The sequence below is a fragment of the Myxine glutinosa genome, chromosome 8 (assembly GCF_964187855.1).
Source record: "Myxine glutinosa chromosome 8, kmMyxGlut1.1, whole genome shotgun sequence".
In the NCBI taxonomy this organism is placed as follows: Eukaryota; Metazoa; Chordata; class Myxini; order Myxiniformes; family Myxinidae; genus Myxine; species Myxine glutinosa.
Genome location: NC_136268.1, coordinates 110,951,514 through 110,977,271, shown reverse-complemented (window position 1 = coordinate 110,977,271; position 25,758 = coordinate 110,951,514). Strand labels below are relative to the sequence as shown.

The window sequence follows — 25,758 nt, the reverse complement described above, 5'->3', positions numbered from 1 at the left end:
CTGTATCAGCTTTGCACATTTGGATTTGGGAAGTTTCCCCCATTCTTCTTTGCAGCTTTGCTCAAGCTCTGTATTGGTGCACAGCAATCTTCCAGACTTTCCACAGATTCTCAATGGGATTCAAGTCTGGGCTTTGGCTGGGCCACTCATGGACTTTTACATTCTTGTTCTGAAACCATTCCAATTTTGCTTTGGCTGTATGCTTGGGGTCATTGTCCTGTTGGAATGTAAATCTTCGCCACAGTCTAAGGTCTTTTTTGCACTCTGAAGCAGGTTCTCCTGAAGGATTTGCCTGTATTTGGCTCCAATCATTGTTCCCTCTATCCTTTCAAGCCCCTGCCACTGAAAAGCATCCCCATAGCATGATGCTGCCACCACCATGCTTCACGCTAGGGATGGTGTTAAAAAGGTGATGAGCTGTGCTCAGTTTCCGCCAGATGTAGCACTTTGCATTCAGGCCAAAGAGTTGAGTTTCCGTCTTATCAGACCACAGAATATTTTGGCTCATGCTATCTGTCTTTGATTTGCCTTTTTACAAACTCCAGGCATGCTGTCATGTGCCTTTTTCTCAGGAGTGGCTTCCATCTGGTCACTCTCCCATAAAGCCTAAATTTGTGAAGGGCTGCAGAGATTGTTGTCCTTCCGGCAGGTTCTACCATCTCAGCCAAGGAACTCTGTAGTTCTTTCACAGTGGTCATTGGGTTCTTGGTCACCTCCCTGACTAAGGTACTTCTTGCCCGGTTGCTCAATTTGGTCGGACAGCCAGCGCTTGAAAGAGTCTGGGTAGTTCCATATCCTTTCCATTTCCTAATGATGGAGCACACTGTGTTCTTGGGTAGTTTCAACACTCTATAAATTGTTTTATATCCTTACCCAAATCTGTGCCTCGTCACAATTCTATCACGGAGTTCTACGGTCAGTTCATTGGACTTCATGGTAGAGTTTCTGCTCTGATATGCAAGGGGTATGAATACTTTCTGAAGGCACTGTAGACTGCCGAATGGGACTTACCTGTAGTTTAGGCCACGTGTGCGCAGGCCGCTGTAGCTGAGACCTGCAAAGAAGGCAATAACCTGGATGGTTTTACCGAGTCCCATCTCATCCCCAAGGATACCTCCAGCTTGCTGGCAGTGTAGTTCCCAAAACCAGCGTACACCCGTCTGTTGGTACCTGCAAACAAAACATCATAAAGTCCCCATTCACTCGGCTATGCCCAGCAATTTACATAGTCGAAGTATTCTAGCCTTTTTATCTCCCTCTTTCCCTTAAGAATGGGATCAACAAATGCAGACAACTGCTCACTTGTAGAGTTTTTGCCACAAGAAAGAAGGGATCTTGAAGCCGCCATCAACCTCTATGTCACTCTCATCGGAAACATCTCCATCACCCTCTTGTATACGCTTCCATTTCTCCCGAATGCGTTGGCGTCGCCACTTCCTGTAACAGAACGGAGCATGATTCCTCTAATGCAGCTGGACTCCTCTCCTCAAAATGGAGGTTGTGAAGTTGTGCAAGGAAGGAAGAATTAAGTATTTAACCTGATGCGTAGTCGATAACGATTCGCGTTTCCATCGTCCAAATGCTGTGACAGTGCCCGACCTCCTTTACCAACCTCTTCTTCCTCATCTTCGCCGCTGATGCCATCATCGCTGCTCGACTCCAGTACTTCGTCTTCCTTCTGGTGTGCTGTTCGGTGCAGTCTACCCACCCAAACCCAAATGAGGTCTAATGAGGAATGAAAATAAACCTGTTAAATCGTTACCGTGCAATGACGAAACCCATTAGACCAACAACAACAAGATTGTTTTCACCCAAAGTTATTGAAAACTTAAAGGGGAAAGGGAGGGGGTAACTGTTTAGTTTTAAATAAAACCTTTGGTTAAAAAAGCCCACAACAAGTGTGTCCCCCTCTCAGGAGAGCCAGAAAACAACGTCTGTCCAACCTCAAAAATGAACTTACAAACATGTCTCCCTCTAAAACCTGGTGGTGCTTTGTTAGGTCTGTCTCTGGTGTATGTTCCCCTTCGATCCCTTCCCAAACAGCACCACAGCTGGACTCCGCTCGTGAGAAGGCTGAATGCCTCAATTCTGTGTTTGCTTCCAAATCTTGTGTCCTCAACCCCTGTTACGGATTCGTCACTTCCGTCTTTGTGGTTTTCATCCACTTGAAGCATTTTTAGTTTCATGTACTATTATTGTTACAGTTTCAGTGTGAAATGGAGATAACTGTCTTCAAAGGTAAAAAATAGTGTCTCGGAAGAAAAAACGAAATGGGTGAGGGTGAAACCGGAAGAAGAAGAAGAGGCGGGGGAGAGGATCGAATGAGATCGGGGAAAAAAGGCCTATCTGCTTCGTGGTGTCGAGCAGACCTTGTGGACATTGGTTGCGAGTGAATATTGGTCTCCCCGGGAAAGGGATTCCCGTGACAGTGTCGTTATTGCCGTGGCAAATAAACCTGCATGATGGGTTTTGGTTCTGAAAGTGAATCATCGCTGGAGAGCAGGTACGCCTCCATTACCGGCCAGTTCGCCATTTCACCTCGCACCAGCCATTCGCCTGGTTCCCCGTGTGTGTCGTGGATTTTCCCCGGAGCGATCTCAGCTTGGGAACCGCTGATCGTTCATGTCAGTGTTACGTGTTCCTCCCCGACCTCCTGGTCTCGGTATACCTCCAAACCCCGAGAGGAGCCATGGCAGAAAAATATGTTATTCTGTGTCAGTAATCAATAGTGAAACCACACCAATGATTATAAACAAACAAATGTTGTATTAAAAATCACACAGAAGAATAACGGTACAACCAAAAGCAATCAAAGTGCACTCAATACATCTTAAGATGGTACCATCAGCTAAAGTAAGATAACTCACTGCGCTCCCAATGAATGAAAAATAACCCTCCTCAATATCTCTATAACTCAAAGGTGATCCCCTCCTGCGAGTAGTGATGAGGCGATGAGGCGATGAGGCGAGTAATGAGGCGTAGGCAAAGCGTGGACAGTCACGTGGTCCAAACCAAAAACAGACTGGCGGCGGACAGGGAAATCCCAAAGGCGCGATCCAGACGTGCACGTTCACAGTTCAATCAGCGAACCGCAATGTAACCTTCAAACGCCGCTTTTGCGCACACACATCCCCGGCAGATGACAGGAGGGTGAGAAAAGCTGACGCGTAGCAAAACCTTTTTCGGTGAACGAAGCGCGAGGTTCAACATGGCCGATGGCTCTTACTTGAGTCGAAGCGACTTGGCGAGGATTCTTCCGAACCTCCATGCCTAAACCCGACTACGCAGGTTTCGCAATCCTCCAGCGATAACACCTACCGCAGGAAATTCCCTCCAAGGAAACTCAAAGTTCACTCTCGACTTTCGTTCGATAACGCTCGCTACGGAGCTGGAAGCCACGCGTCTTGTCCGACTTCACTCGCCAGGCCTTCTCTCTTCTTCTTCCTCCTCGTCGTCGTCGTCGTCCGGTTCCGGTTTAATTTAAAACATTAATTCTTCTTACCTTTTGAAAAGAGTTCATAAACAATAAACCTTTGGAAGACAATAATAATACATAGAATCAGAAATATTTCAAGTGGAGGAAAACCCCCACAACGGAAGTGACGAATCTGTAACACTTCCCCCCCTCAAGAAAGAAAGTTTGAACACAGCGAAAACTTTCTTTGCAGGCAAACTCTTTAAACCAACAAGAGTAAACACAACCCAAATCATCAATTCCCGTGAGTAACAATACTCAATATTCCCCAAAAATAAAGCAACAAAACTTCGAACAATCCACATAGATTTCCAAAGTTAATTCACTCTGGACAAAGCGTCAGCAACGACATTGTCCCGGCCCTTTACATGTTCAATTTCCCAGTTGGACTCCTGCAAAGCCAAACTCCATCTCAGCACCCTCTGATTTTTTACTTTTAGTTTCTTTTGAATGAAGGTTAAGGGATTGTGATCAAAAATCCAAAGTCAAGCAAATCTACAGGACTTTTTCCCCGGAAGGCCGAGCTGAGGGCCAGGTTCCATGGTGGTTGGGTGGTGAGGCCTGGAAGTATTCACTACATGGACGCCTTTAGGAACGTGGCGTTCACGGTTAGTCCGTGTAGGAATCTTGGCTCGGCTGCTCCGCAGCATTCAGTGCTTCAACTCTTCCTAACTTTCATAATAATCACGGTTGGACCACTTGTCGCTGTAGTCTCGTGAATAGCGGTCTCCTTCTTGGCCACTACCCAGATAATTATTCCTTTGGGAGCTGCCATAACTCTGGGAGCCTCCATAATAATATCGATTGCTGCCACCGCCAAAACTACTACTCCGTTGTCCTCCTCTGTAGCCCCCTCGACACCAATGAAATGCCTTCTCTACTGTTATGGTCCGACCCTCCAACTCCTTGCCATTCAGATCCTTTTCTGCATCTATGGCGTCCTTTGTTTTTTCAAACGTGACAAAGCCAAACCCTCTTGACTTTTGTGTCTCCCTGTCTTTTATCAGCAGCACTTCCAAAAGCGGGCCATATTTGCCGAAGACAGAGGCCAGAACATCTTTCCTTGTTTTGAAGTTCAGTCCACCTACAAAGAGCTTGCCAACATTGCCTCCATCCCTGACTTGTGTCGTGTTACTTTCCATATTAGGCTTTTTAACAAACATCGGGTTACCAGAAACTTGACCACCGGCCAAATCATTCCCGAAAACAAAAGATACTCCCTCTACAGGAAGAGTGGCTTGTAAACCTACGGTGACCGGTCCTGACACCAAATCAGACTTTAAATGGATGACATGAAGTGGAGCTTTAACACAGCCACCAACCCCCTGTAAACGAACACTAACACCAGTTGCCATCTTCTCTGACAATGGCAAAATGCCTTCAAGCATTAAAGATTGATGTGCTCCTGTGTCCCTCTATACCCTACCCGGTTTCTGGTTAGTCGAGTCTCCATCCAGTGACACAAACCCTTCTGAAATAAATGGTTGGTAACCCTTTTGAGGGCAATTTCTCACATTTGCCATTGCATTTGGAGTTGTACTAATCTGACTCCGCTCCTGATTTTGCCTTTCCATAGCATAACATTGGGACATCAAGTGTCCAGGTTTCTTGCAAAACGCGCAAGTAGGCCCGGAGGAGAAACTCGTGGTTTGTCTCGAGCCCCCCGGAGGATAGGTCCGTCTTGGAACTGTAGACCTCTGATCCCTAAGAGTCGTGGTATCAGACCTGTCCTCATAGTCATCTCTAGGCCGCCCCCATGAATCTTCGTTCTCCGCACCTGATGTATCATAACTCTCCGGGCGAACTCTAGGCGAGACGTTAGGTTTGTGGAACCCCATCCTGTGTGTTAAGGCATAGTCATCTGCCCTGGTTGCTGCCTCATACATCTTTGGTACTTTCCTTTCCTCCAGATGTACTTTAATGTCCTCGTGGACACACTGTTGGAATTCCTCCACCAGGATCAATTGTCGCAATAGTTCGAAGTCTTTCCGAACCCCCTTTTTAATCACACCACTGATCAAACATGGTTTCTTTCATTGTGGCAAACTCCACATGGGTCTCACTCTCCCTCTTCCTGGCATTCTGGATTTTTTGCCGGTAAGCTTCAGGGACCAATACATAGGCTTTGAGAATGATTTTCTTCACTATCTCATAATCTGCACATTGGTCATCCGGTAGAGCCCAAAATATATCTTGAGCTTTACCCACCAGAACACTTTGCACTAACATGGTCCAGGACTCCTCAGGCCATTTTAGCATTCGAGCCACTTTCTCAAAGTGTAAAAAAAACGTGGCTACCTCCTTTTCATTGAAGAGTGGAACCAGCCTCACATGTCTACCAACATCCCAGGTGTTCTGACTAGTTGTCGAACTCGCCGGCATGGATGGTACCTCTCCCCGTTCTCTCATTTACTCCAGCTCTTTGCATTTAATTTCATTCTGAAGCTCCATGTCACGTTCCCTTAACTCCCTTTCGGCTTTTCTCTTCTCTGTTTTTCCCTTTTCTCTTCTCTCTTTGAGTTCTCTTTCAACTCTCCTTTCCTCTGTTCTTCTCTCCTCGAGTTCTCTTTCCTGTGTTACTCTTCTTTCCTCGAGTTCTCTTGCAGCTCGAGTCACTGGGACTGACACAATCTGTCAATTTCCCGACCCGGATTTCAATCAACGGAGCATCTTCTCTTCTGGACTTGGTTATGACTAACTTCCCTGAAAATGTCTGCTGCTCTTCTTCTGCTCCAATCGGCTCTTCTGATCATGTGCTTGTTAAAGTGGACATCTCTCTGACCATTCTCAGAGAGCCTCCTCAGCGTCGACGAGTCTGGCATTTCACTCAGGCCAACTGGCACGGTCTTCAAGCAGCCATCAATCATCTGGACTGGTCTCCCATCTCTACTGCCTCTGACATAAATTCTTCCTGGGAATTCTTCCAAAGCAAACTGCTCTCTCTCATGCACAGATTTATCCCATCTCGTCTTCTGTTGTCTTACCCTTCCTCCCGTCCATGGTACACGGAATCTTGTGGTGAGGCTATTGCCCAGAAACAACTTGCTTTCGTCTCCTGGAAAGCAAATCCAACGGAAGGAAATCTCATTTCCTTTCACAAAGCCCGAAACAAGTGTGTGTCCACCCTCAGGAGAGCCAGGAAACAATATCTCTCCGTTCTCAGGACCGAACTCTCATATCTGTCTCCCTCTTCCAAATCCTGGTGGCGTCTGGTCAAATCTGTTTCTGGTGTTTGTTCCCCCTCCATCCCCTCCCTCACCTCAAATGGCCACACGGCTGACTCCGCGCGTGAAAAAGCTGAATGCCTCAACTCTGTGTTTGCCTCTAAATCTTCTGCCCCAAACCCATCCCTCTCTGTACCCACCGTACCCAGTCGTACCCAGCTGCTCCTGGACTCTGTGTCCTTTCCTCCTGACAAGGTGGAAAAGTTTCTGTCAACCCTCGACTCGGATTCTGCAACTGGACCTGACGGCATCAGCCCACGGGTCCTAAAATCCTGTTCTTCCGCTCTTTCACTCCCTCTCTCTGTTCTCTTCACCCTCTCTTTTGCTCAAGGTCATCTTCCATCTGCTTGGAAATCTGCCAACATCACCGCTTTGCACAAAAAAGGTGCAAAAACAGATCCCAGCAACTACAGACCAATCAGCCTTCTCCCAATTATCAGCAAAGTCGTGGAATCCATCATTGCTTCAGATATGAAATCTTTCCTCTTCTCCAATGGCTTGATCTCTGATCATAAATTTGGTTTCAGACCTGGACACTCTACTCTGGACATGCTGCTTCTGCTTTCTCAACAATGGATGGAGGTCCTCAATGCCAAACAGGAAATTAGAGCAGTCTCCCTTGACATATCACGTGCCTTCGATACGGTCTGGCACCCCGCTCTGCTCACCAAACTCTCCTCTTTTGGTATCAATGGAAATCTCCACGCATGGCTGGCGGACTTCCTCTCTAGTCGTAGTCAACGTGTGGCCCTGAATGGGTTTCTCTCATCTCCTCTTCCTGTTCAGGCTGGAGTTCCACAAGGCAGTGTTCTGGGCCCTGTGCTTTTTCTGGTCTTCATCAATGATCTCTCTGACTCTCTTGAAAATCCTCTGTATCTCTTTGCTGATGACTCTACTCTCTGTCGCTCCATTCTTCATCCCTCAGATCGGCAGTCTGCTGCCTCCTCACTCTCTGCAGACATGGACAAAATCACAGACTGGGCAAACAAGTGGAACATGTCTTTCAATCCTGACAAATCTCACACTCTTACGATGTCTCTCCGAAAAGACCGACTGGACAACCCTCCCATCCACTTTCTGAATAATCCTCTCCAAGAAGTTCTGTCACTCAAGCTTTTGGGTCTCACTATCTGCCATGATCTTTCCTGGGAAAACCACATTTCAAATCTGGCCTCCAAAGCCAGTCGCCGACTGGGCATCCTCCGTCGTGCAAAGTCCTTCCTTGGCACACCTGAGCTCCTCACCACATACAAGGCTTTCATCCGCAGCTCAATGGAATACTGCTCTCCCCTCTGGGCTGGTGCTCCTGCCTCACACCTAGCTCGTCTTCACGCTGTTGAAACCAAAGCATTCAGAATCATTGGAATCTCCCGCGATGAAGCTAACTCCAAGGGCCTCTCACTCACTCACCGCAGGCAGGTTGGTGGTCTTTCCATCTTCTACCGACTCCTCTCTGGCCTTGCCCCCCCAGCTCTCTCTGGGCTTTGTCCCGCAAATATTCCTACAGGTCGCACAAGATCTGCCTGCAACCCTCTTATGGTCAAACTGCCAAAATCAAGACTCTCTGCTCACCTTCACTCCTTCATTCCTCTCTTCTCCCGCCTCTGGAACAAACTCCCTCACTCTCTTCAATCCCACTCCACCCTCCAGGTCTTTAAAACTGCTGTTCACCACCATCTCTTATCTTCCCCCATCCAAAACCTTGATCTTTTCTACCCCTGCTAATTTCACCCCAATTCCACTTTTTTGAAATACCAACTTCTGTCCTGGAAGTCCTTGGTGTCCTTGTGTTTTATACTTCTCCCTCCACCCCCCCCCCTTTCCCACGCCTCCTCCCCCCAAGCCCTCTCCCTTCCACACATCTCCCTGCTCTCAAATGTTGTGTTTGTGTGCTTCCCCTTCTCTCCCCATCTTGTTTTCCGCTCCCTCTTTTTGTGTGTTTTGTTTGTCTGGTTGATTTGTTTGTGAAGTAAATGTTAGCTCTTCCACGAGCCTCGATTCAGTATCCAAAAAAAAAAAAAAGCTCTCCTTTCTTCTGCTTTTAACCTTTCCTGGCTCTGCAATTGCATCTCCATTTTCCGGAGCTCCACATTTTCTTGTTTCTCGGGTAACCAATCCAAGGCTACCTCTTTCCATGTTCCTTGTCCCACCAGAGATTCTATCACCAATCTCTGCATCTCCGCTTTCTTCATATTAGCTCGGACCTCCAAGCTAAAATGTCTGGGCAATATCAAGAGGTCCGATTTTTTAAATGCTTGGAACTGTGCCTCACTAGGGGATGCCGCAAACTCTACTGCGTCAAACACCATGGTGACTATCTGTTAACACCTGTTAACCTTCACACAAAAATTTCCCAATTTTTTGAAAAATTTGGGAATGTTGGAAAAATTCCAAATTTGGGAATTCTGGGAATGTTAGGGAAATCTTTCCCAGACGAAATTTAGGGAATTTAATCCACAGTACGAGAATTAGGGAATTTAATCAGCAAAGCCGAGCTACCAATTTCTCCACAGTACGAGCCCCTAATTTCAATCTGGGTCAATCCCAAACAGATGTTATTAGGGAATTTTATCCTGGACGAACACCCAATTTCGAGCCCACGAGTCAATTGGACGAGCCCCCAATTTCTGTTACGTGTTCCTCCCCGACCTCCTGGTCTCGGTATACCTCCGAACCCCGAGAGGAGCCACGGCAGAAAAATATGTTATTCTGTGTCAGTAATCAATAGTGAAACCGCACCAATGATAATTATAAACCAACAAATGTTCTATTAAAAATCACACACAAGAATAACGGTACAACCAATAGCAATCAAAGTGCACTCAATACATCTTCAGATGGTACCATCAGCTAAAGTAAGATAACTCACTGCGCTCCCAGTGAATGAAAAAGAACCCCCCTCAATATCTCTATAACTCAAAGGTGATCCCCTCCTGCGAGTAGTGATGAGGCGATGAGGCGTAGAGGAGATGAGGCGAGTAATGAGGCATAGGCAAAGCGTGAACAGTCACGTGGTCCAAACCAAAAACAGACTGGCGGAGGACAGGGAAATCCCAAAGGCACGATCCAGACGTGCATGTTCACAGTTCAATCAGCGAACCACAATGTAATCTTCAAACGCCGCTTTCCCCGGCAGACAACAGGAGGGTGAGAAAAGCTGACGCGTAGCAAAACCTTTTTCGGTGAACAAAGCGCGAGGTTCAACATGGCCGACGGCTCTTACTTGAGTCGAAGAGACTTGGCGAGGATTCTTCCGAACCTCCATGCCTAAACCTGACTACGCAGGTTTCTCAATCCTCCAGCGATAACACCTATCGCAGGAAATTCCCTCCAAGGAAACTCAAAGTTCACTCGCGACTTTTGTTCGATAACGCTCACTACGGAGCTGGAAGCCACGCGTCTTGTCCGACTTAACTCGCCACGCCTTCTCTCTTCTTCTTCTTCTTCCTCCTCGTCGTCCGGTTCCGGTTTAATTTAAAACATTAATTATTTTTACCTTTTGAAAACAGTTCATAAACAATAAACCTTTGGAAGACAATAATAATACATAGAATCAGAAATATTTCAAGTGGAGGAAAACCCCCACAACGGAAGTGACGAATCTGTAACATCAGCTTCATTGTCTGGTGAACGGAAGGTGTGAATTCCCAATCACCTTTTGGGTGAACCATTACCGGACCGACTTCGGCCCGACCTCTCATCAAGCGGCTCTTCTGCAGCGTCGACTGTCAGCCGTCCTGGGTTCAGGTTTCAGTACGACCTTTTCTTGTGATCACCAGAGCGGGGATCAACTTTGGCCTGGTGTCATGACACAGTGACTTTGGGGGATGTTACAGTTCGCTCACGTTGGAGTACTGTGAGTTATTGATTCAGGAATACATCGGTGGTACCATCATAGGAATTGTATGGTGTTTGCTGTGCAAGTCAGAGTTTTCTGGTACTTGCGTTAAGTGTTATTATTGTGTGAGTTTGAATACAATACTTGGTTTTTGTATCAATTGCTTGGTGTGGTTCTACCATTGGTCATTGGGACACACACATAATAGCACATCTTTCTGCCGTGACTCCTTTCGGGGCTCGGAGGTACACGGTGACCGGGGTTTGGGGAGGAGCATGTAACACCCCTCACTCCCCGTGCCAATCCTTCTCTGCTGTACCCAACTCCTCCTGGACTCTGTGTCTTTTGCACCTTAGAAGGTGGACAAGGTTCTTTCAACCCTCGACTGACTCTACAACTGGACTGGACGACATCAGCGCACATGTCCGAAAATCCTGATTTGCGGCCCATTCACATCCTGTCTGTCATTTTCACCCTATCATTTCCACTAGATCGTTTTCCATCTGCTTGGAAATCAGCCAACATCACTGCATTAAATAAATGTGAATGGCACTCGGTAGAGCGCATACCTCCAACAGGCTGAACAGTTTATTTTTTGTACCACACTGAGAGGCTGGATCTGCATCCGGACCTTAACCAAAACCTAATCGGCTTGTTCTCGTCACCCACCCAACTAGTCTACCAAGTTGTCACAACTTGTGCACAACTCTTTGAAATATCGTGCTATATATCATTTTTGGCCACATCTCTCAAAGGTGAACCACTTGAAAACTTAAAACATTTTCGTATCTGGAACCGGACCTTCACCAAAATTCAATCGATTAGTCGGTGTCACACACCCAACCAGTCCACCAAGCGTCGTTCAAATCCATCCAAAACTTTTTGAGATATCGTGCTATATATCAGTTTTAGCCCCATCACTCAATGGTGAAGAATCGCATTAAAAATCCTCGGATCCGGACTCGGATCTTCACCAAAATTGAACCAATTCCTCCTTGTCACAGACCCAATCTATCAACTAAATTTCGTCGAATCTGTCCAAAACTTTTTGAGATATCCTGTTCACAGTCAGACAGGCAGACTGTTGTGAAAACAAATGTGGTGGAAGTAAAAAGGTGCAAAAACTGTTCCCCTGAACTATAGACTTATCAGCTCACTTCCATTCATCAGCAACGTCATGGAATCCATAATCACAGTTGACATAAAATAATTCTTTTTTTCCAGCAACCTAATCTCAGATCACCAAATTGGTTGGTTTCAGACTAGGTCACTCCACCTTCGACATGCTGCTTCGATTCACCCAACAATGGATTGAGGAACTCCATGTCAGACATGAGCCCAGGGCCGGCTCTCTGGACATATCTCATGAGATTGAAACACTCTGGCATCCTGACTTTCTCTCCAAACTATCTGACTATGTTGTGGCGGACACAAAAGCCCACTGGCGTGGTGACATCATTCCACGCACCAAGTGGGCGGTGGCCACGCCCGAGGGGTAGGCGTGGCCTCATGATATACACCGGGCGACCAGCCCGGAGGAGTTCAGTGTTACAGTGTAGTCTTACAATAAAGACGTTTATATGTTACCGCTTGTCCGCTTCCTCCTTGCTCACAAGCAGCACGCGTAACGCCGCGCTATACTGGTGACCCCGACGTTGGATCTGCCGTAGCGATCCTTCCGAACACGACGCCATTGCAATGGCCAACGACAAGGCAATGGCGATTAAACTTCCCGAATTTTGGGAGGCCCAGGCCGAAGTCTGGTTCGTTCAAGCCGAAGCCCAATTTCAGCTTCGGCGCCTCACCAACGACGACCTGCGCTACTGCCATGTCGTCGCCTCCCTCGGGCCCGGCACGGCCGCTCGAGTTGTGTCCGTCCTTCGCCACCCACCGGACGGCCACAAGTACGAGGCACTCAAGCGGCTACTCCTAGCCACGTTCGGCCTCACGGACGACGCACGGGCCGATCGCCTCCTGGATCTCCCCGAGCTCGGTGAGACGCGCCCGTCGGTCCGAATGGACCATATGCTGTCACTGTTGGGCGACGAAGCCCCCGGTTCGCTATTCCGGGTGCTTTTCCGTCGCCAACTTCCAGCGCAGGTTCGCCTCGCGTTGGCCGGGACCGGGCTAACGGAACCCCGAGCATTGGCGGCCGAGGCGGACAAGTACTTCGCCGCTTCGGACACGCGGGCGAGCGTTGGCGTGGCCGTCACGGCCTTCGACGCTGATGTTCCACAGCATCATCTTCTACAGCACGCTGATGTTCCACAGCATCATCTTCTACAGCACGCTGATGTTCCACAGCATCATCTTCTACAGCACGCTGATGTTCCACAGCATCATCTTCTACAGCACGCTGTGGTTCAGCAGCATGCTGATACGCACCTCGTGAACGCCGCCACGCCCCGCCCACCGCCGCGACGAAAACCGCCACCGCGGGGAAACCCGTCGACTCCACCGGCCTGGCGGAGCCAGCCGCGCTCTTCCAGCTCCACCACCTGGTGCTGGTTCCACGCCAAGTTCGGCCACGAAGCTCGGCGGTGTCATCCGCCGTGCTCCTTCAACGGGTCGGGAAACACCCGGGCCGGCGCTCAATTGTGGCGATGAGCGCCGGCCGTTCGAGCAGCCTGCTGTTCATAACGGACACCTTCTCCGGGCGCCGTTACCTGTGCGACACGGGAGCACAGGTGAGTGTCATTCCCGCCGGCACGTCAGACAAGCACGCCGCGGGTGGGGGCCCCGCGCTGCTTGCCGCGAACGGGACGCCCATCCGTACGTACGGAAAACGCTGCCTCTCTCTGCGGTTTGGAGGGCAGGTTTTCCGATGGACGTTCGTCACCGCCGACGTGCCCATGGCACTGCTTGGCGCGGACTTCCTGTGCGCTAATGGGCTCCTGGTCGACGTCAAGCGCAGACGGCTTGTCCAGGCCGAGACGTTCAGCTCGCTCGCATGTGCGTTGCCCAGCTCAACGAGCGGCTTGCCAAGCGGCTTGCCGAACGATTCGGTTCCGGCCACGTTGGTTTGTACGCTTCCGGCAGCGGACGCATTCACCCGCCTCCTCGCCGGCTTCCCGGCCCTCACGCGGCCCACCTTCTCGGCGGGGGCCGTCAAGCACGGGGTGGCCCATCACATCCCCACCGTCGGGCCACCGGTCTACGCCCGGGCACGCCGCCTCGAGCCGACGAAGCTGGCGGTGGCAAAAGCGGAGTTCGCTACCCTGGAGCGACTCGGCATCGTTCGGCGCTCAGAGAGCGCTTGGGCGTCGCCGCTGCACATCGTGCCGAAGCCCGGCGGGGGATGGCGACCGTGCGGGGACTATCGCCGTCTCAATGACGCCACGACTCCCGACCGCTACCCCGTCCCCCACATTCAGGACTTTTCCGCCCGTTTGGCGGGCAGGTCCTTCTTCTCGAAGGTGGACCTCATACGCGGCTACCATCAGGTCCCCGTCAGGCCGGAGGACGTCCCGAAGACGGCGGTCATCACGCCATTCGGACTCTTCGAGTTCCTGCGCATGCCCTTCGGTCTGAAGAATGCGGCTCAGGCGTTCCAGCGACTGATGGACAGCGTCCTGCGCGACTTGGATTTTGTCTACGTCTACCTGGACGATATCCTCGTCGCCAGCGCGTCCCGCGAAGAGCACCTACGCCACCTCCGCACGCTCTTCGAACGCCTGGGCCAGCATGGCCTGATTGTGAACCCCGCAAAGTGCCGGTTCGGCGCCGCCACAATCGATTTTCTGGGGCACCGTGTCACCAGGCACGGAGCCGTCCCCCTGCCGGCCAAGGTGGAGGCGGTGAAGGGGTTTCCGCGCCCCCGCACGATCAGAGGGCTGCAGGAGTTCCTGGGCATGGTGAACTTTTACCATCGGTTCCTGCCCCGTATCGCCCAGCTCCTGCGCCCCCTGCACGAAGCTCTCCGAGGTAAGCCGGGCAAAGGCGACGTTACCTGGACCGAGCAGATGGACACGGCGTTCACGGGCGCGAAGCTCGCTTTGGCTAACGCCACCATGCTCGCGCACCCGGCGCCCGATGCACCGATCGCCCTCACCACCGATGCCTCGGACTACGTGGTGGGCGCGGTGCACGAGCAATGGGTGCGTGGAGCTTGGCAACCGCTGGCGTTCTTTAGCCGGCAGCTTCGCCCGCCCGAACGCCGTTACAGTACCTTCGACCGCGAGTTGCTCGGACTTCACTTGGCGGTCAGGCACTTCCGCCATCTGCTCGAGGGCCGGGCGTTCACTGCCTTAGTCGACCACAAGCCGCTGATCTTCGCGATGGGCAAGGTCACCGAGCCGTGGTCGGCCCGGCAGCAGCGTCACCTCTCGGCCGTGTCCGAGTACACGACGGACATCCAGCACGTCGCGGGGAAGGACAACCCGGTTGCGGATTGCCTTTCCCGGGCCGTCGCCCACGCAGTCCACCTCGGCATCGACTATGCCCGGATGGCAGCGGACCAGGCCGCTGACCCCGACGTCCAGGCCTTGCGGACCGCCGTCACGGGCCTCCGCGTCACCGAGGTGCCGTTCGACGGCGCGGGCGCGGCCCTCTTGTGCGACGTCTCCCTCGGGCGTCCTCGCCCCATTGTGCCCGCGGGCTGGCAGCGCCAGGTGTTTGACGCCATCCACGGCCTGTCCCACCCGGGCGCGAGGGCCTCCCAAAGGCTGATCGCCGACAAGTTCGTCTGGCATGGCCTCCGGAAGGCCGTCCGCGGCTGGGCCAGGACATGCCTCGCGTGCCAGCGCGCCAAGGTGCACCGGCACACCCAGGCCCCGTTGGCCCCGTTCACGGTGCCGGAACGCCGGTTTGACCACGTCCACGTGGACCTGGTGGGACCTCTGCCCCCCTCGCGGGGTTTCACCCACGTCCTCACCATGGTGGACCGCACCACCCGGTGGCCGGAGGCCGTGCCCTTGGCGTCGACAACGGCGGCCGATGTCGCGCAGGCTTTCATCGCCACCTGGGTCGCCCGGTTCGGCGCCCCCTCAGACATCTCATCCGACCGCGGCCCCCAGTTCACCTCGGAGCTCTGGGGAGCGGTTGCGCAGGGGCTCGGGGTCCGGCTGCACCGAACCACGGCCTACCACCCCCAGGCTAACGGCCTGTGTGAGCGATTTCACCGCTCATTGAAGGCCGCGCTCCGGGCCACCCTCCGCGACGGCGGCTGGGTCGACAGGCTCCCCTGGGTCCTGCTGGGCCTCCGGACGGCGCCCAAGGAGGACCTGCGCGCATCCGCGGCGGAGTTGGTCTTCGGGCAACCGCTGCGGGTGCCGGGCGAGTTCCTCCCCGACTCCACGGCACCATGGTCCGCGGCACAGCAGCGCTCCGCTCTGCAAGAGACCGCCCAGAGGTTCGCCCCGGTGCCAACGGCATGCCACGGGCACCCACCGACGCACGTCACCCCGGAGCTTCGCACGGCGGAGTACGTCTTCGTCCGCCACGATGCCCATCGGACACCACTGCGGCCCCCGTACGACGGGCCTTTCCGCGTGCTGGAGACCGGGGCGAAGCACTTCACCCTGGACATCGGCGGTACTCCTGACCGCGTTTCGGTAGACCGCCTCAAGCCGGCCCACCTCGATGTGGACCATCCACCGCCAGTGGCCCGACCCCCACGTCGGGGCCGCCCTCCCGCGCTATAATGTCATACAATTCCAACTCCACAGATGGCTCTCTTCAATCTAATTCTTCCCTCCAGGTCTTCAAGACCGGTTCATTACCATCTAGGATCGTTCCCCAATCCAAAACCATATTTTTTACGCTCGCTCCCCCCCCCCCCCCCCTCACCACCCCAAACCCTCCTTCCAAATTTCCAGTTTTCCCTCCTGAGAGTTTCCTTCTGTATCCATCTTGTCCACCCCATGCATCGTCTCCTGTCCCTCATTTCCCCCTGCACCCATTGTTTGTCCGTGTCTGCCTCTATCTTGGCCTTCAACTCTGCTGTTGGTGTCCTCACCCCCTCCCCACTCTCTCAATTGTTCCTTTTCTCTCAATTGTTCCTTTTCTCTCAATTGTTCCTTTTCTCTCAATTGTTCCTTTTCTCTCCTGGTGTTGGTTTAGTGGTTAGGGTGCCGGCTTGGGATCCTAGGATCCTCGGTTCGAATCCCGGTCGATCACTGAATTAACGCCAGGGGGGTTGACTCAGCCTGTCATCCTTCCGAGGTCGGCAAATTGAGTACCAGCTTGCTGGGATGAATGATCACGGTGTGTACCCCGATTTAGAATCGGTACAACGTATCCCTGCGCATCGAAGAGCGTGACCAAGAGTTGGCGTCAGGAAGGGCATCTGGCCATAAAAACATTGCCTCAAACAAGGAACCATGATTGTCATGGGGCCCGCAAGGCTAACCCCCGCTCTAGCGGGGAAAATGGCCTTAAAACGATCATTCATTCATTTCATTGTTCCTTTTCTCTCAGTTGTTCCTTTTGGCCTGGTTGTGTCCTGATCCATTCAGTGTACTTGTTGTCGTCTTGTATGCAGCCTGTAGCTGCTAGTTGCATTATCTTCTGGAAGTGCAGCTGCGCCGCTGATGCAGAGCCCCGTTACCAGTAAGCTGGTACTCATTTTGCTGACCTCGGAAGGATGACAGGCTGCGTCAACCCACGTAGTGTTATTTCAAAAGTAAGATAGGGTCTCAAATTCAAGATGCGAAAATTTTAATCCAGCCATCTTAACCGTTAAGCCGACATCAGGTTTGTTTAGTGTATTAATACTAGCTCTTCCACAAGCCTCGACTACGTATACAAAAAAGATTAAAACAAAAAACCTTACTTGGACTCATATTTGGTGTAAAACGTAGACAAGAAAAATCTATGGACTCAAATCTGAAAAGTTTTTATTCTAAAAATGATGTCATAAAAAAATAATAATGAAAAAATAAAAAGTTATGCAAGTCGTAAATTTAATTCTTCCCTAATATCAGGTCATAGATCAGATGTATGAAGTTTCAGATTTTTTGACAAAGGTTTCAATTCAACCGATTATGGCTGGAATACCACTTCACCAATGATGCCATTGTTCCCACACTAGTTGAGACAAGGTCTAGTGTACAACATCTGCCATGGGTGTTGATGACATGAGTCAACTTTCAATTTTTATGCCTCCGCTCCCAAGGGTGGCCGGAGGCATTATGTTTTCGGGTTGTCTTTCTGTCTGTCCGTCCGTACAGGCTAAACCTCGTTTTTCTCAGCAACCACATGTCCGATTGAGACACAACTTTCAGGGTAGGAGTGACACCCATGCAGAATGTGTTTTATGATAATTGTGATCTCATCGGTCACGTGGCATGGCAGCCATCTTGGATTAAAAGCAAATAATTAAAAAAGAATTTCTCGAATTTCTCGGTGTCATGGGACGTCAAAAACAAATATACAAGTCATAAAACATGACCGAACCAGGCTGGCAGAATAGCCAAGAAATCTGCACATTCACCTCTTGGCAGGGCGAGGCATTATTGTGTGTGCCACCGCTCGGATGGATGTTTAACTGGACGTCCCATGTGCCAGCATTACTTTGTGGATGTTGAAGATCCCACAATCCTTTGTGAAAAATAGGTGAACTACTGCTGGAACCCTGAGCAAATTATAAATTCCTGCTCTAACCTACAGAGGCACTGCATCAGTGACACAGATGTAAACCCAGCAAATGATGCTACTCTGAACCATATACTGCACTCGAAAGAAGAAGAATAAGAAGAAGACTGCACCTTCCGTGTTTCCATGGCAGCGAAACTGCATCAGAATCAAAATCTTGAGGGTCCCATGCATTGTGCTCCTCACCTCCCTCAGTGCTTCTCACATCTCCACTGTCTGAAGTATCTCCAGCTTCTGGAAGATCACCTGGAAAAAAAGAAGCTTTCTTAACCTTCAATCTGGTTTTCCTACAACATCAAGAATCACTTAATGATTTTCGCAAAGTTTGAAGGAAATCAACCGAGACAACATCTCTGACCCTTGCTGCGTGGTTTTCTCATAGAGGATATCTTTTTGAGATGCAGGGCATGCTTCTGTAGCTTCTCCAGCTCTTTCTGGAGCTTTTGGTCCACTTGTTTTGTCCCTGGGACAAAGACTTTCTTATTATTCACCTTTCTAGGCTTTGGTGGCACCGGTCTTGCTTCAACACCCTGTGAATGATCGTTTATCCTTACAACCTTCCCCAACGTTGCTTTTCGCTTCCTTCTAGCCAGTGGCAACCTCATCTTCCTTGCTTGTGCCAGTTTAGCCTGGTCTTCCAGGTAGCTCTCAAACCCACAGTTGTCACTAAGCATGAGCCTACGAGGTTGGGGTTGGCTTGTTGTTGACTTGTCACTGGTCGAGGCCTCATCTCGTGAACCAAATGGCGTCATCTGACCCGTGCGAATAAGCATCTCCCATTCTGACTCGCCCTCGGGTGTCAGACTGCTTCCCAGCGATGATGGACCAACCTCTGCAAGATAATTCCATGACAAAATCTACATTTTGACATCAGTTTCACGATAGACAATTAAAGCACATCGCATATAACATCATGCAGGTTTTTTTATTATTATTATTTTTTTATTTTATACACTTGACAACAAATTAGTAGCAAAGCAAAGCAAGCGAAGTTGTTGGTTTTGAGCAGTCACCTTTGCATTCTGTCTCCTGCACTTTGGCTTGCAAAGCTGTACTTATTTCATGTCCCAGTATGCCCTCAAAGTGCCGCTGTCTTGCCTCCAGACTCTTGAGTTGTCTCTCCTAGCACCGGGCATAAACATGGACACAGACAGAGCCTGATAGTACCAATACAAAATACAGGCAATGTCAACCACCCATTCTCACTGTAAAATGTCCAAAGTAGGTCAAATATGCACTTGGATGTATTAATCAAGCTCTGGCATGAATCAGTATTAGCAAAAGCATTTCAGACTTATCTAGTCATTCATGGAAGTTATTCCCAGATGGGAACTACTGGATAACCTCACCTTGTTTTCTTTCTGCCGGCGAACAGACTCAAATCGCCGGGCAGCCTCCTTACTGGTAGCAACATGTGGAAGGAGTTTCTGCTGAACCTCCTCAATGTTCTGCAGTGCCTTGTGACAAGACCTAACCTCACACAGCAATACAGATGAGCATCGGAAATGTGGCATGAATAACATAAAAGGTAGTGAATGTTCTATAAAATGAGAACCTAACAATCATAACTCACCTCAAGTCTTCCACGACAGCCTGGTAACTTCTCTCGGTTTCAAAACTACGTGCAGGTGTGCTGGAAGAGAGTGCCTGATCTACCTGCTGTAGGACTCCGGCTTCCAATGCTTCTTGCTCGTAGGCAGCAACACCCAGTTCCAGCAACGCACTTGGCTGGGACTGGGAGCCCAAGGATTTGATGAGTGTACGGTCGATGCAAAGAGGGCGTGCTCTTTTGTGTTTTTCAGCAGCCAATAGAGACAACCCATAAGCTTCATCTTTCGATGAGTCCAGCAATGGTATAGAAGCTCCTTGCACACAAAGGGACGTGGAATGTCTTTGAGCATTTGCCAAAGATGAGGATGGATCCTCATTTGGTGGACATAGTGATTCCCATGCTGCTCGTTTTGATGTAGCATCTTGGTGATCACCTTCAGCCACAGCGGACTGATCAGCCAAACTTGTTTCAACTAAAATGGATGAAATGTTTTGGCTTGAGGTCGCAGAATCATCATCAACAAAACCCGTGCCATCTCCAACATTGTCCTCATTATTGGTCGTGCTTTGGCAAATCTCAATGTCCATAGCCTTGTCATTTGAGTCGACCATCGATAGTGCCAAAGCAAAAGCAGGATCTTTTGCTTGCAAATCCTCAGTGGCTTCAAATATTTGTTTCACGACTACATGAAGATCTTTTTCTGACATGTCACATTTGAAGGAATGTTCACCATCCACGAGTAACTTTTGCATCAGCTTACCCGTTATGTCTCAAGTTGCCACAGAATAGCCTTTTCCGTGAAACTATTTTCATCACTTTCTTCACAACCGAAACAATCCTCTGTCAAAAGGGAGGGAAAAATTATTTTACAGATGCAATACTCAGTTTTACCGTTTATTTAATGCCTACAATGAAATGAAGATTGTCATGGGGCCCGCAAGGCTAACCCCCGCTCTAGCAGGGAAAATGGCCTTTAAAATGCCTGTTGTAATGAATCCCATCTTCTTGTGATGTCATGGAAGGGAAGATTTGGCACAAATCTTTCATGAACTGGCTGCCTGGCCAGCCAGCGATAACTCATGCCAGTCCAGGGCGCCAGTAATAACTCACCTACTCATTGTTGAAAAGACACCATGGAATCTTTGACATCCACCAGAAATCAATATTAGCAGAAGGGACAGTGAACTCAAGGTACACCGAAGGCACGATGTACTCAGTGATGCAACCCCATACCTGCGAAGCAGCAATCCGACAGTTTATAGTCGGGTCGGGAATCAAACCAAGATCAGACAGCTCAAAGGTAAGTGCAAATTTTGCACCATCCTGTCGGACATGATAAAAAAAAACCAAAAAAAAAAAAACCACCTTTAGAGGCCATTTTTCCCCGCAAGCGGGGGTTGGCCTTTGGCCTGTCGGACATGATACTCAAGTCAAAATTCAGCATTATGTTCAAAATATGTAATTTTAAATACCTACCACCTACCATGTAAGTCAGGCTTTAATATGTGCTTAATGTGACATAAGTAGGCAGTACTTGAATCATGCACTTACACATCCAGAGTCCGAACTATGCTCACTCTAGTTTGCTACGAAATGGTGGTTTCCAGATATGTTGCCTCCCCGATGCAGCTATTGGTATTGATTGAAAGAAACTTATGAATGACGTATGGAAAGTATGATGGCGTCAGCGTAATGGTCGGTTCGAACCACGGACAAGCCACAATGAAGACTTTTAAAATGGTGCTACTTTCTTGCTCGACATTCAGTATATAACTCGAAAGCATCTGAAAATGCAAAGCCCGTCTGCGTCTGTTTCTATTCAGACGTCTCCTTATTCTTCTTCCGTATGCTCAAAATTACGAAAACTGTTTAAAATAAATACAAAATGAAAATTGATGATTGTATGCAGCCTTGACCTTTGAGCTTTAGATCTGAAAAAATAATCAGCTTCTAGCTTTTGATTGTTGAACCATTTCTGTGACCCAATATGCAAATTCTTAAAATATCTGGTCAATGGGATGAAAATTGACGATTTTATGTGACGCTGCCCTTTGACATTTTAAGCAAATTATTAATTTGTCTTCTCCATATTATCATAATAAAGCTTTGTTGAGAATTTGATGGCAAAACCCAAACGGTAAATTTAAATTTCAGGTCAAGTGGATGAAAATTGATGATTTTAGGTGACGCTGACCTTTGACCTTTTGATAAAATTATTAATTTGTCTTCTCCATATTATCATAATAAAGCTTTGTTGAGAATTTGATGGCAAAACCCAAACGGTAAATTTAAATTTCAGGTCAAGTGGATGAAAATTGATGATTTTAGGTGACGCTGACCTTTGACCTTTTGATAAAATTATTAATTTGTCTTCTCCATATTATCATAATAAAGCTTTGTTGAGAATTTGATGGCAAAACCCAAACGGTAAATTTAAATTTCAGGTCAAGTGGATGAAAATTGATGATTTTAGGTGACGCTGACCTTTGACCTTTTGATAAAATTATTAATTTGTCTTCTCCATATTATCATAATAAAGCTTTGTTGAGAATTTGATGGCAAAACCCAAACGGTAAATTTAAATTTCAGGTCAAGTGGATGAAAATTGATGATTTTAGGTGACGCTGACCTTTGACCTTTTGATAAAATTATTAATTTGTCTTCTCCATATTATCATAATAAAGCTTTGTTGAAAATTTGATTTGTTGAAAAGTTGAAAACTCAAACGGTAAAAACGTTACGGCCCGGACACACAGGTGTGATTACAAAACCCATCTCATGACTCATGCTGTGCAAGGATACAACACGGATAAACAACCATAGGTTGGCTATGCTTACCAGCGCAGGTTGTCACGAGTCGAATGGCTTCCTCCTGCGGTTTCCTTTTAGTCTAGTAGGAAGACTAGGTCCCCCTGCACCCCCCGGAGATATACTTCTAATCAGTGTTTCTAGATTGGAAAAAATGTGTAGAAAATGACTAGCTATGGCCCCAAGCTGAAAAAATGTCCCACATACCATTTTTATGCAAATTACTGCTGCCATTATCAAAAAAAGACTAGGTCCCCCTGCACCCCCCGGAGATATACTTCTAATCAGTGTTTCTAGATTGGAAAAAATGTGTAGAAAATGACTAGCTATGGCCCCAAGCTGAAAAAATGTCCCACATACCATTTTTATGCAAATTACTGCTGCCATTATCAAAAAAAGACTAGGTCCCCCTGCACCCCCCGGAGATATACTGAAACTGGCAGTGACTGGTGATTGAAATGCGGTGCCTTTTTGTGTTTCAGGTCGAGGTACGTGAACTCCCCACGATCTACAGCAACCAGGAAGAGACTGATACCAGGGTGGTTCTGTACCTCCATCATGCTGCTACCATCGGATACAAGAACGCTGTAGTCAGAACACCGGACACAGACATCCTCCTGATCCTGCTCCACCATGCCCACAACATCAAGCTGACGGTGTACCTGGATACAGGGTCAGGGAAGCATCGCCAACTTGTCAACGTCTCTGAGCTGGCAGAATCCCTGGGAGAGGACTACTGTGCCACTCTCCTGGGGTACTATGTGTTCAGCGGAGAAGACTGCACCAGTGCCTTCAAAGGGAAGGGAAAAGTCGGGCCCTTGAAAAAGCTGGAGAAGAATCCCAGGTTTCACAGGGCATTCGGTGAATTTCACAGGGTATTTAGAAAAATAAAACTTTGTGTTAACGTCTGTGAGACGGACCTTAATATGAGTCTATTATTTCGTAAAACTGTGATTATTTTGTAAATAAAGCACTAATTAGCATACTAGTATACCATAGACACATGTAATCATGTTATGAATAGTTCTATCATGATCTATGCCCTTCAAAACATGGGTCTAGACACCTTCATTTTTCAATTATCTGCAATATTGGCTGAGATATGTCAAAAATCGTTTTTTTGATAATGGCAGCAGTAATTTGCATAAAAATGGTATGTGGGACATTTTTTCAGCTTGGGGCCATAGCTAGTCATTTTCTACACATTTTTTCCAATCTAGAAACACTGATTAGAAGTATATCTCCGGGGGGTGCAGGGGGACCTAGTCTTTTTTTGATAATGGCAGCAGTAATTTGCATAAAAATGGTATGTGAGACATTTTTTCAGCTTGGGGCCATAGCTAGTCATTTTCTACACATTTTTTCCAATCTAGAAACACTGATTAGAAGTATATCTCCGGGGGGTGCAGGGGGACCTAGTCTTCCTACTAGACTATTTGTAGACACGGTCGAGGCTCATGGAAGAGCTAGGGACGAATGTAATGAAACAAAACGGAAAGGGAGAAACATCAACACACATTAGAAATGAGAGATGAAGGGAAGAGAGAGAGAGAGGACATATGGGGGTGAAGAAGCTGCACGTGATACTCAGCAGGAAGAAGAGGAGGACAGCGGGAATGTAACAGAAAAGGAACACAGCAAGGGATGTGAGGAAGAGGAGGGAAATCGTAATAGCCTGGAAAAAGGACGCTTGGGACCGGGGGCATTTATAAATGGGGAGAAGAACAGATCATGAGTATGGATGCTTATGGATGTCACGCCCCCTCCCCCCACCATGAGTATGGGGAGGAGGGGGGGGGGGGCTTGGAAACAACAAAGGACCACGTTCGTGCTATTTGATGCCAGCCCCGGAAGAAGGAAGTGGTTGACATTTCGCGTTCAAATTGTCCCGATGTTAAATGAATAAAGACTTTTAAAAACAATTCATAAAAATTAAGGATACGAGAATGACAACGCGGTACAGAGGTAGGCTCTTATGAGGCCACAGGGAAGGCCTGCCTTTTTTACGATGAAAAAAGGTAAAAAAACCAAATATATGAACAGCCTTGGACGTGCACCTTGACCCCATGGCCAAGGCACACCGTTAACAAGGCTGTCCCAATAACATTACACATGCGCCTCAACCCCAAGGGGGAAGCAGATGGTCATTCAAACACATGCATCCTGCCCCCGAAGGGCCACAATGCATGGTCAAACCATTGGACCACTCCTCTTAATAGGAGTAAGACCCCTTGATCCACTGACAGGGAAATTACTCCTGTCAGGTAACCAACGTAGGTTCGATACGTTGGTACAGAGGTAGGTACACTGTACAGTACCTTCATTCTTTCTTCTTTTAGATCCAAACAAATGTACCGGATTTGCACATCCAGAGTCCGAACTATGCTCACTCCAGTTTGCTACGATGAAATAATGAAATGAAATAATGCGTGAACATACAACTACTGCTAACATAAACAACATACTAAACGAATGTTATTAATTTACGAACCGCGGAAGATTGAGAGTTCAGCAGGAAACCTTACCATCATGGCCGCTATAAAGTGCACATTACATCATACAAGCAGAAACTTAAAAAGGCGCAAAGCGGTTACAAAGTGGTACTGTGGTAGAAGTAGGGATACCACAGTGGAGCTACGAGCATGTTCTGATTGGAATGTATTCATCTGAATCGGATGTTAGGGCGAGTTTATATATCTGGGTACTTAAACTTAAAGTTCCGTGTTGATTCCATCATTCCTTCTGTCATTCTTTCTTACCTTCACCTTGTTTAGTTATTTTTTCCATCCCAACATATTTTTTCATTCTTATAAAATGTTTTTTCGCACTTAACTCGATTTTACCGAATCTCGATGCCAATGACGTCATCATGTAATAAATTATTTTGAGCATTTACTTGGGGCACTCCACCGACCCATAAGTCTCTTCTCGTCTCCTTAATATAAATAACTTCATTGTACCAGCAGAGCCGGGGTACCCAGCGTTGCCCGGTGCTGTTCTAATCCTGTTGGCAATATGAAGATATTTCAGCATAGAAAGAAAAGACGCCCGAGACCTTCGACATCCACGCCAATCCTTCATTTTCGACCCGAACAATCCCCGCTCGCCCGCTCGTCACTTCCGGTTGCAACCGGATGAGGAAACTCAAAATGCAACGTATTTACATATTACATACTAAAGGAAAAATGCTCCCACGCGACAATATCAAATATTGTTTAAAAATTTTTTTGGGGAGTGCCGAAAACACGTCCCTACACACTTGAAGTGT

At 48.5% G+C, this 25,758-nt stretch overlaps 1 protein-coding gene across 1 annotated transcript in view; it reads right to left on the bottom strand.

The window, feature by feature from the left end:
* Positions 1-24,883, bottom strand: part of ERCC6 (ERCC excision repair 6, chromatin remodeling factor) — a 64,045-nt gene extending 39,162 nt beyond the window's left edge. Inside the window, exons 1-11 of the mRNA XM_068125105.2 lie at positions 24,785-24,883; positions 22,521-22,572; positions 20,793-20,915; positions 19,704-20,522; positions 19,480-19,600; positions 19,144-19,252; positions 18,489-18,962; positions 18,244-18,376; positions 1,539-1,700; positions 1,303-1,437; positions 1,012-1,170 (exon numbers count right to left, since the gene is read on the bottom strand). Coding sequence (XP_067981206.2) covers positions 1,012-1,170; positions 1,303-1,437; positions 1,539-1,700; positions 18,244-18,376; positions 18,489-18,962; positions 19,144-19,252; positions 19,480-19,600; positions 19,704-20,434 — 2,024 coding nt within the window. The 5' untranslated portion in view covers positions 20,435-20,522; positions 20,793-20,915; positions 22,521-22,572; positions 24,785-24,883. The remainder of the gene's footprint in view (positions 1-1,011; positions 1,171-1,302; positions 1,438-1,538; positions 1,701-18,243; positions 18,377-18,488; positions 18,963-19,143; positions 19,253-19,479; positions 19,601-19,703; positions 20,523-20,792; positions 20,916-22,520; positions 22,573-24,784) is intronic.
* Between the last annotated feature and the right edge of the window lie 875 nt (positions 24,884-25,758).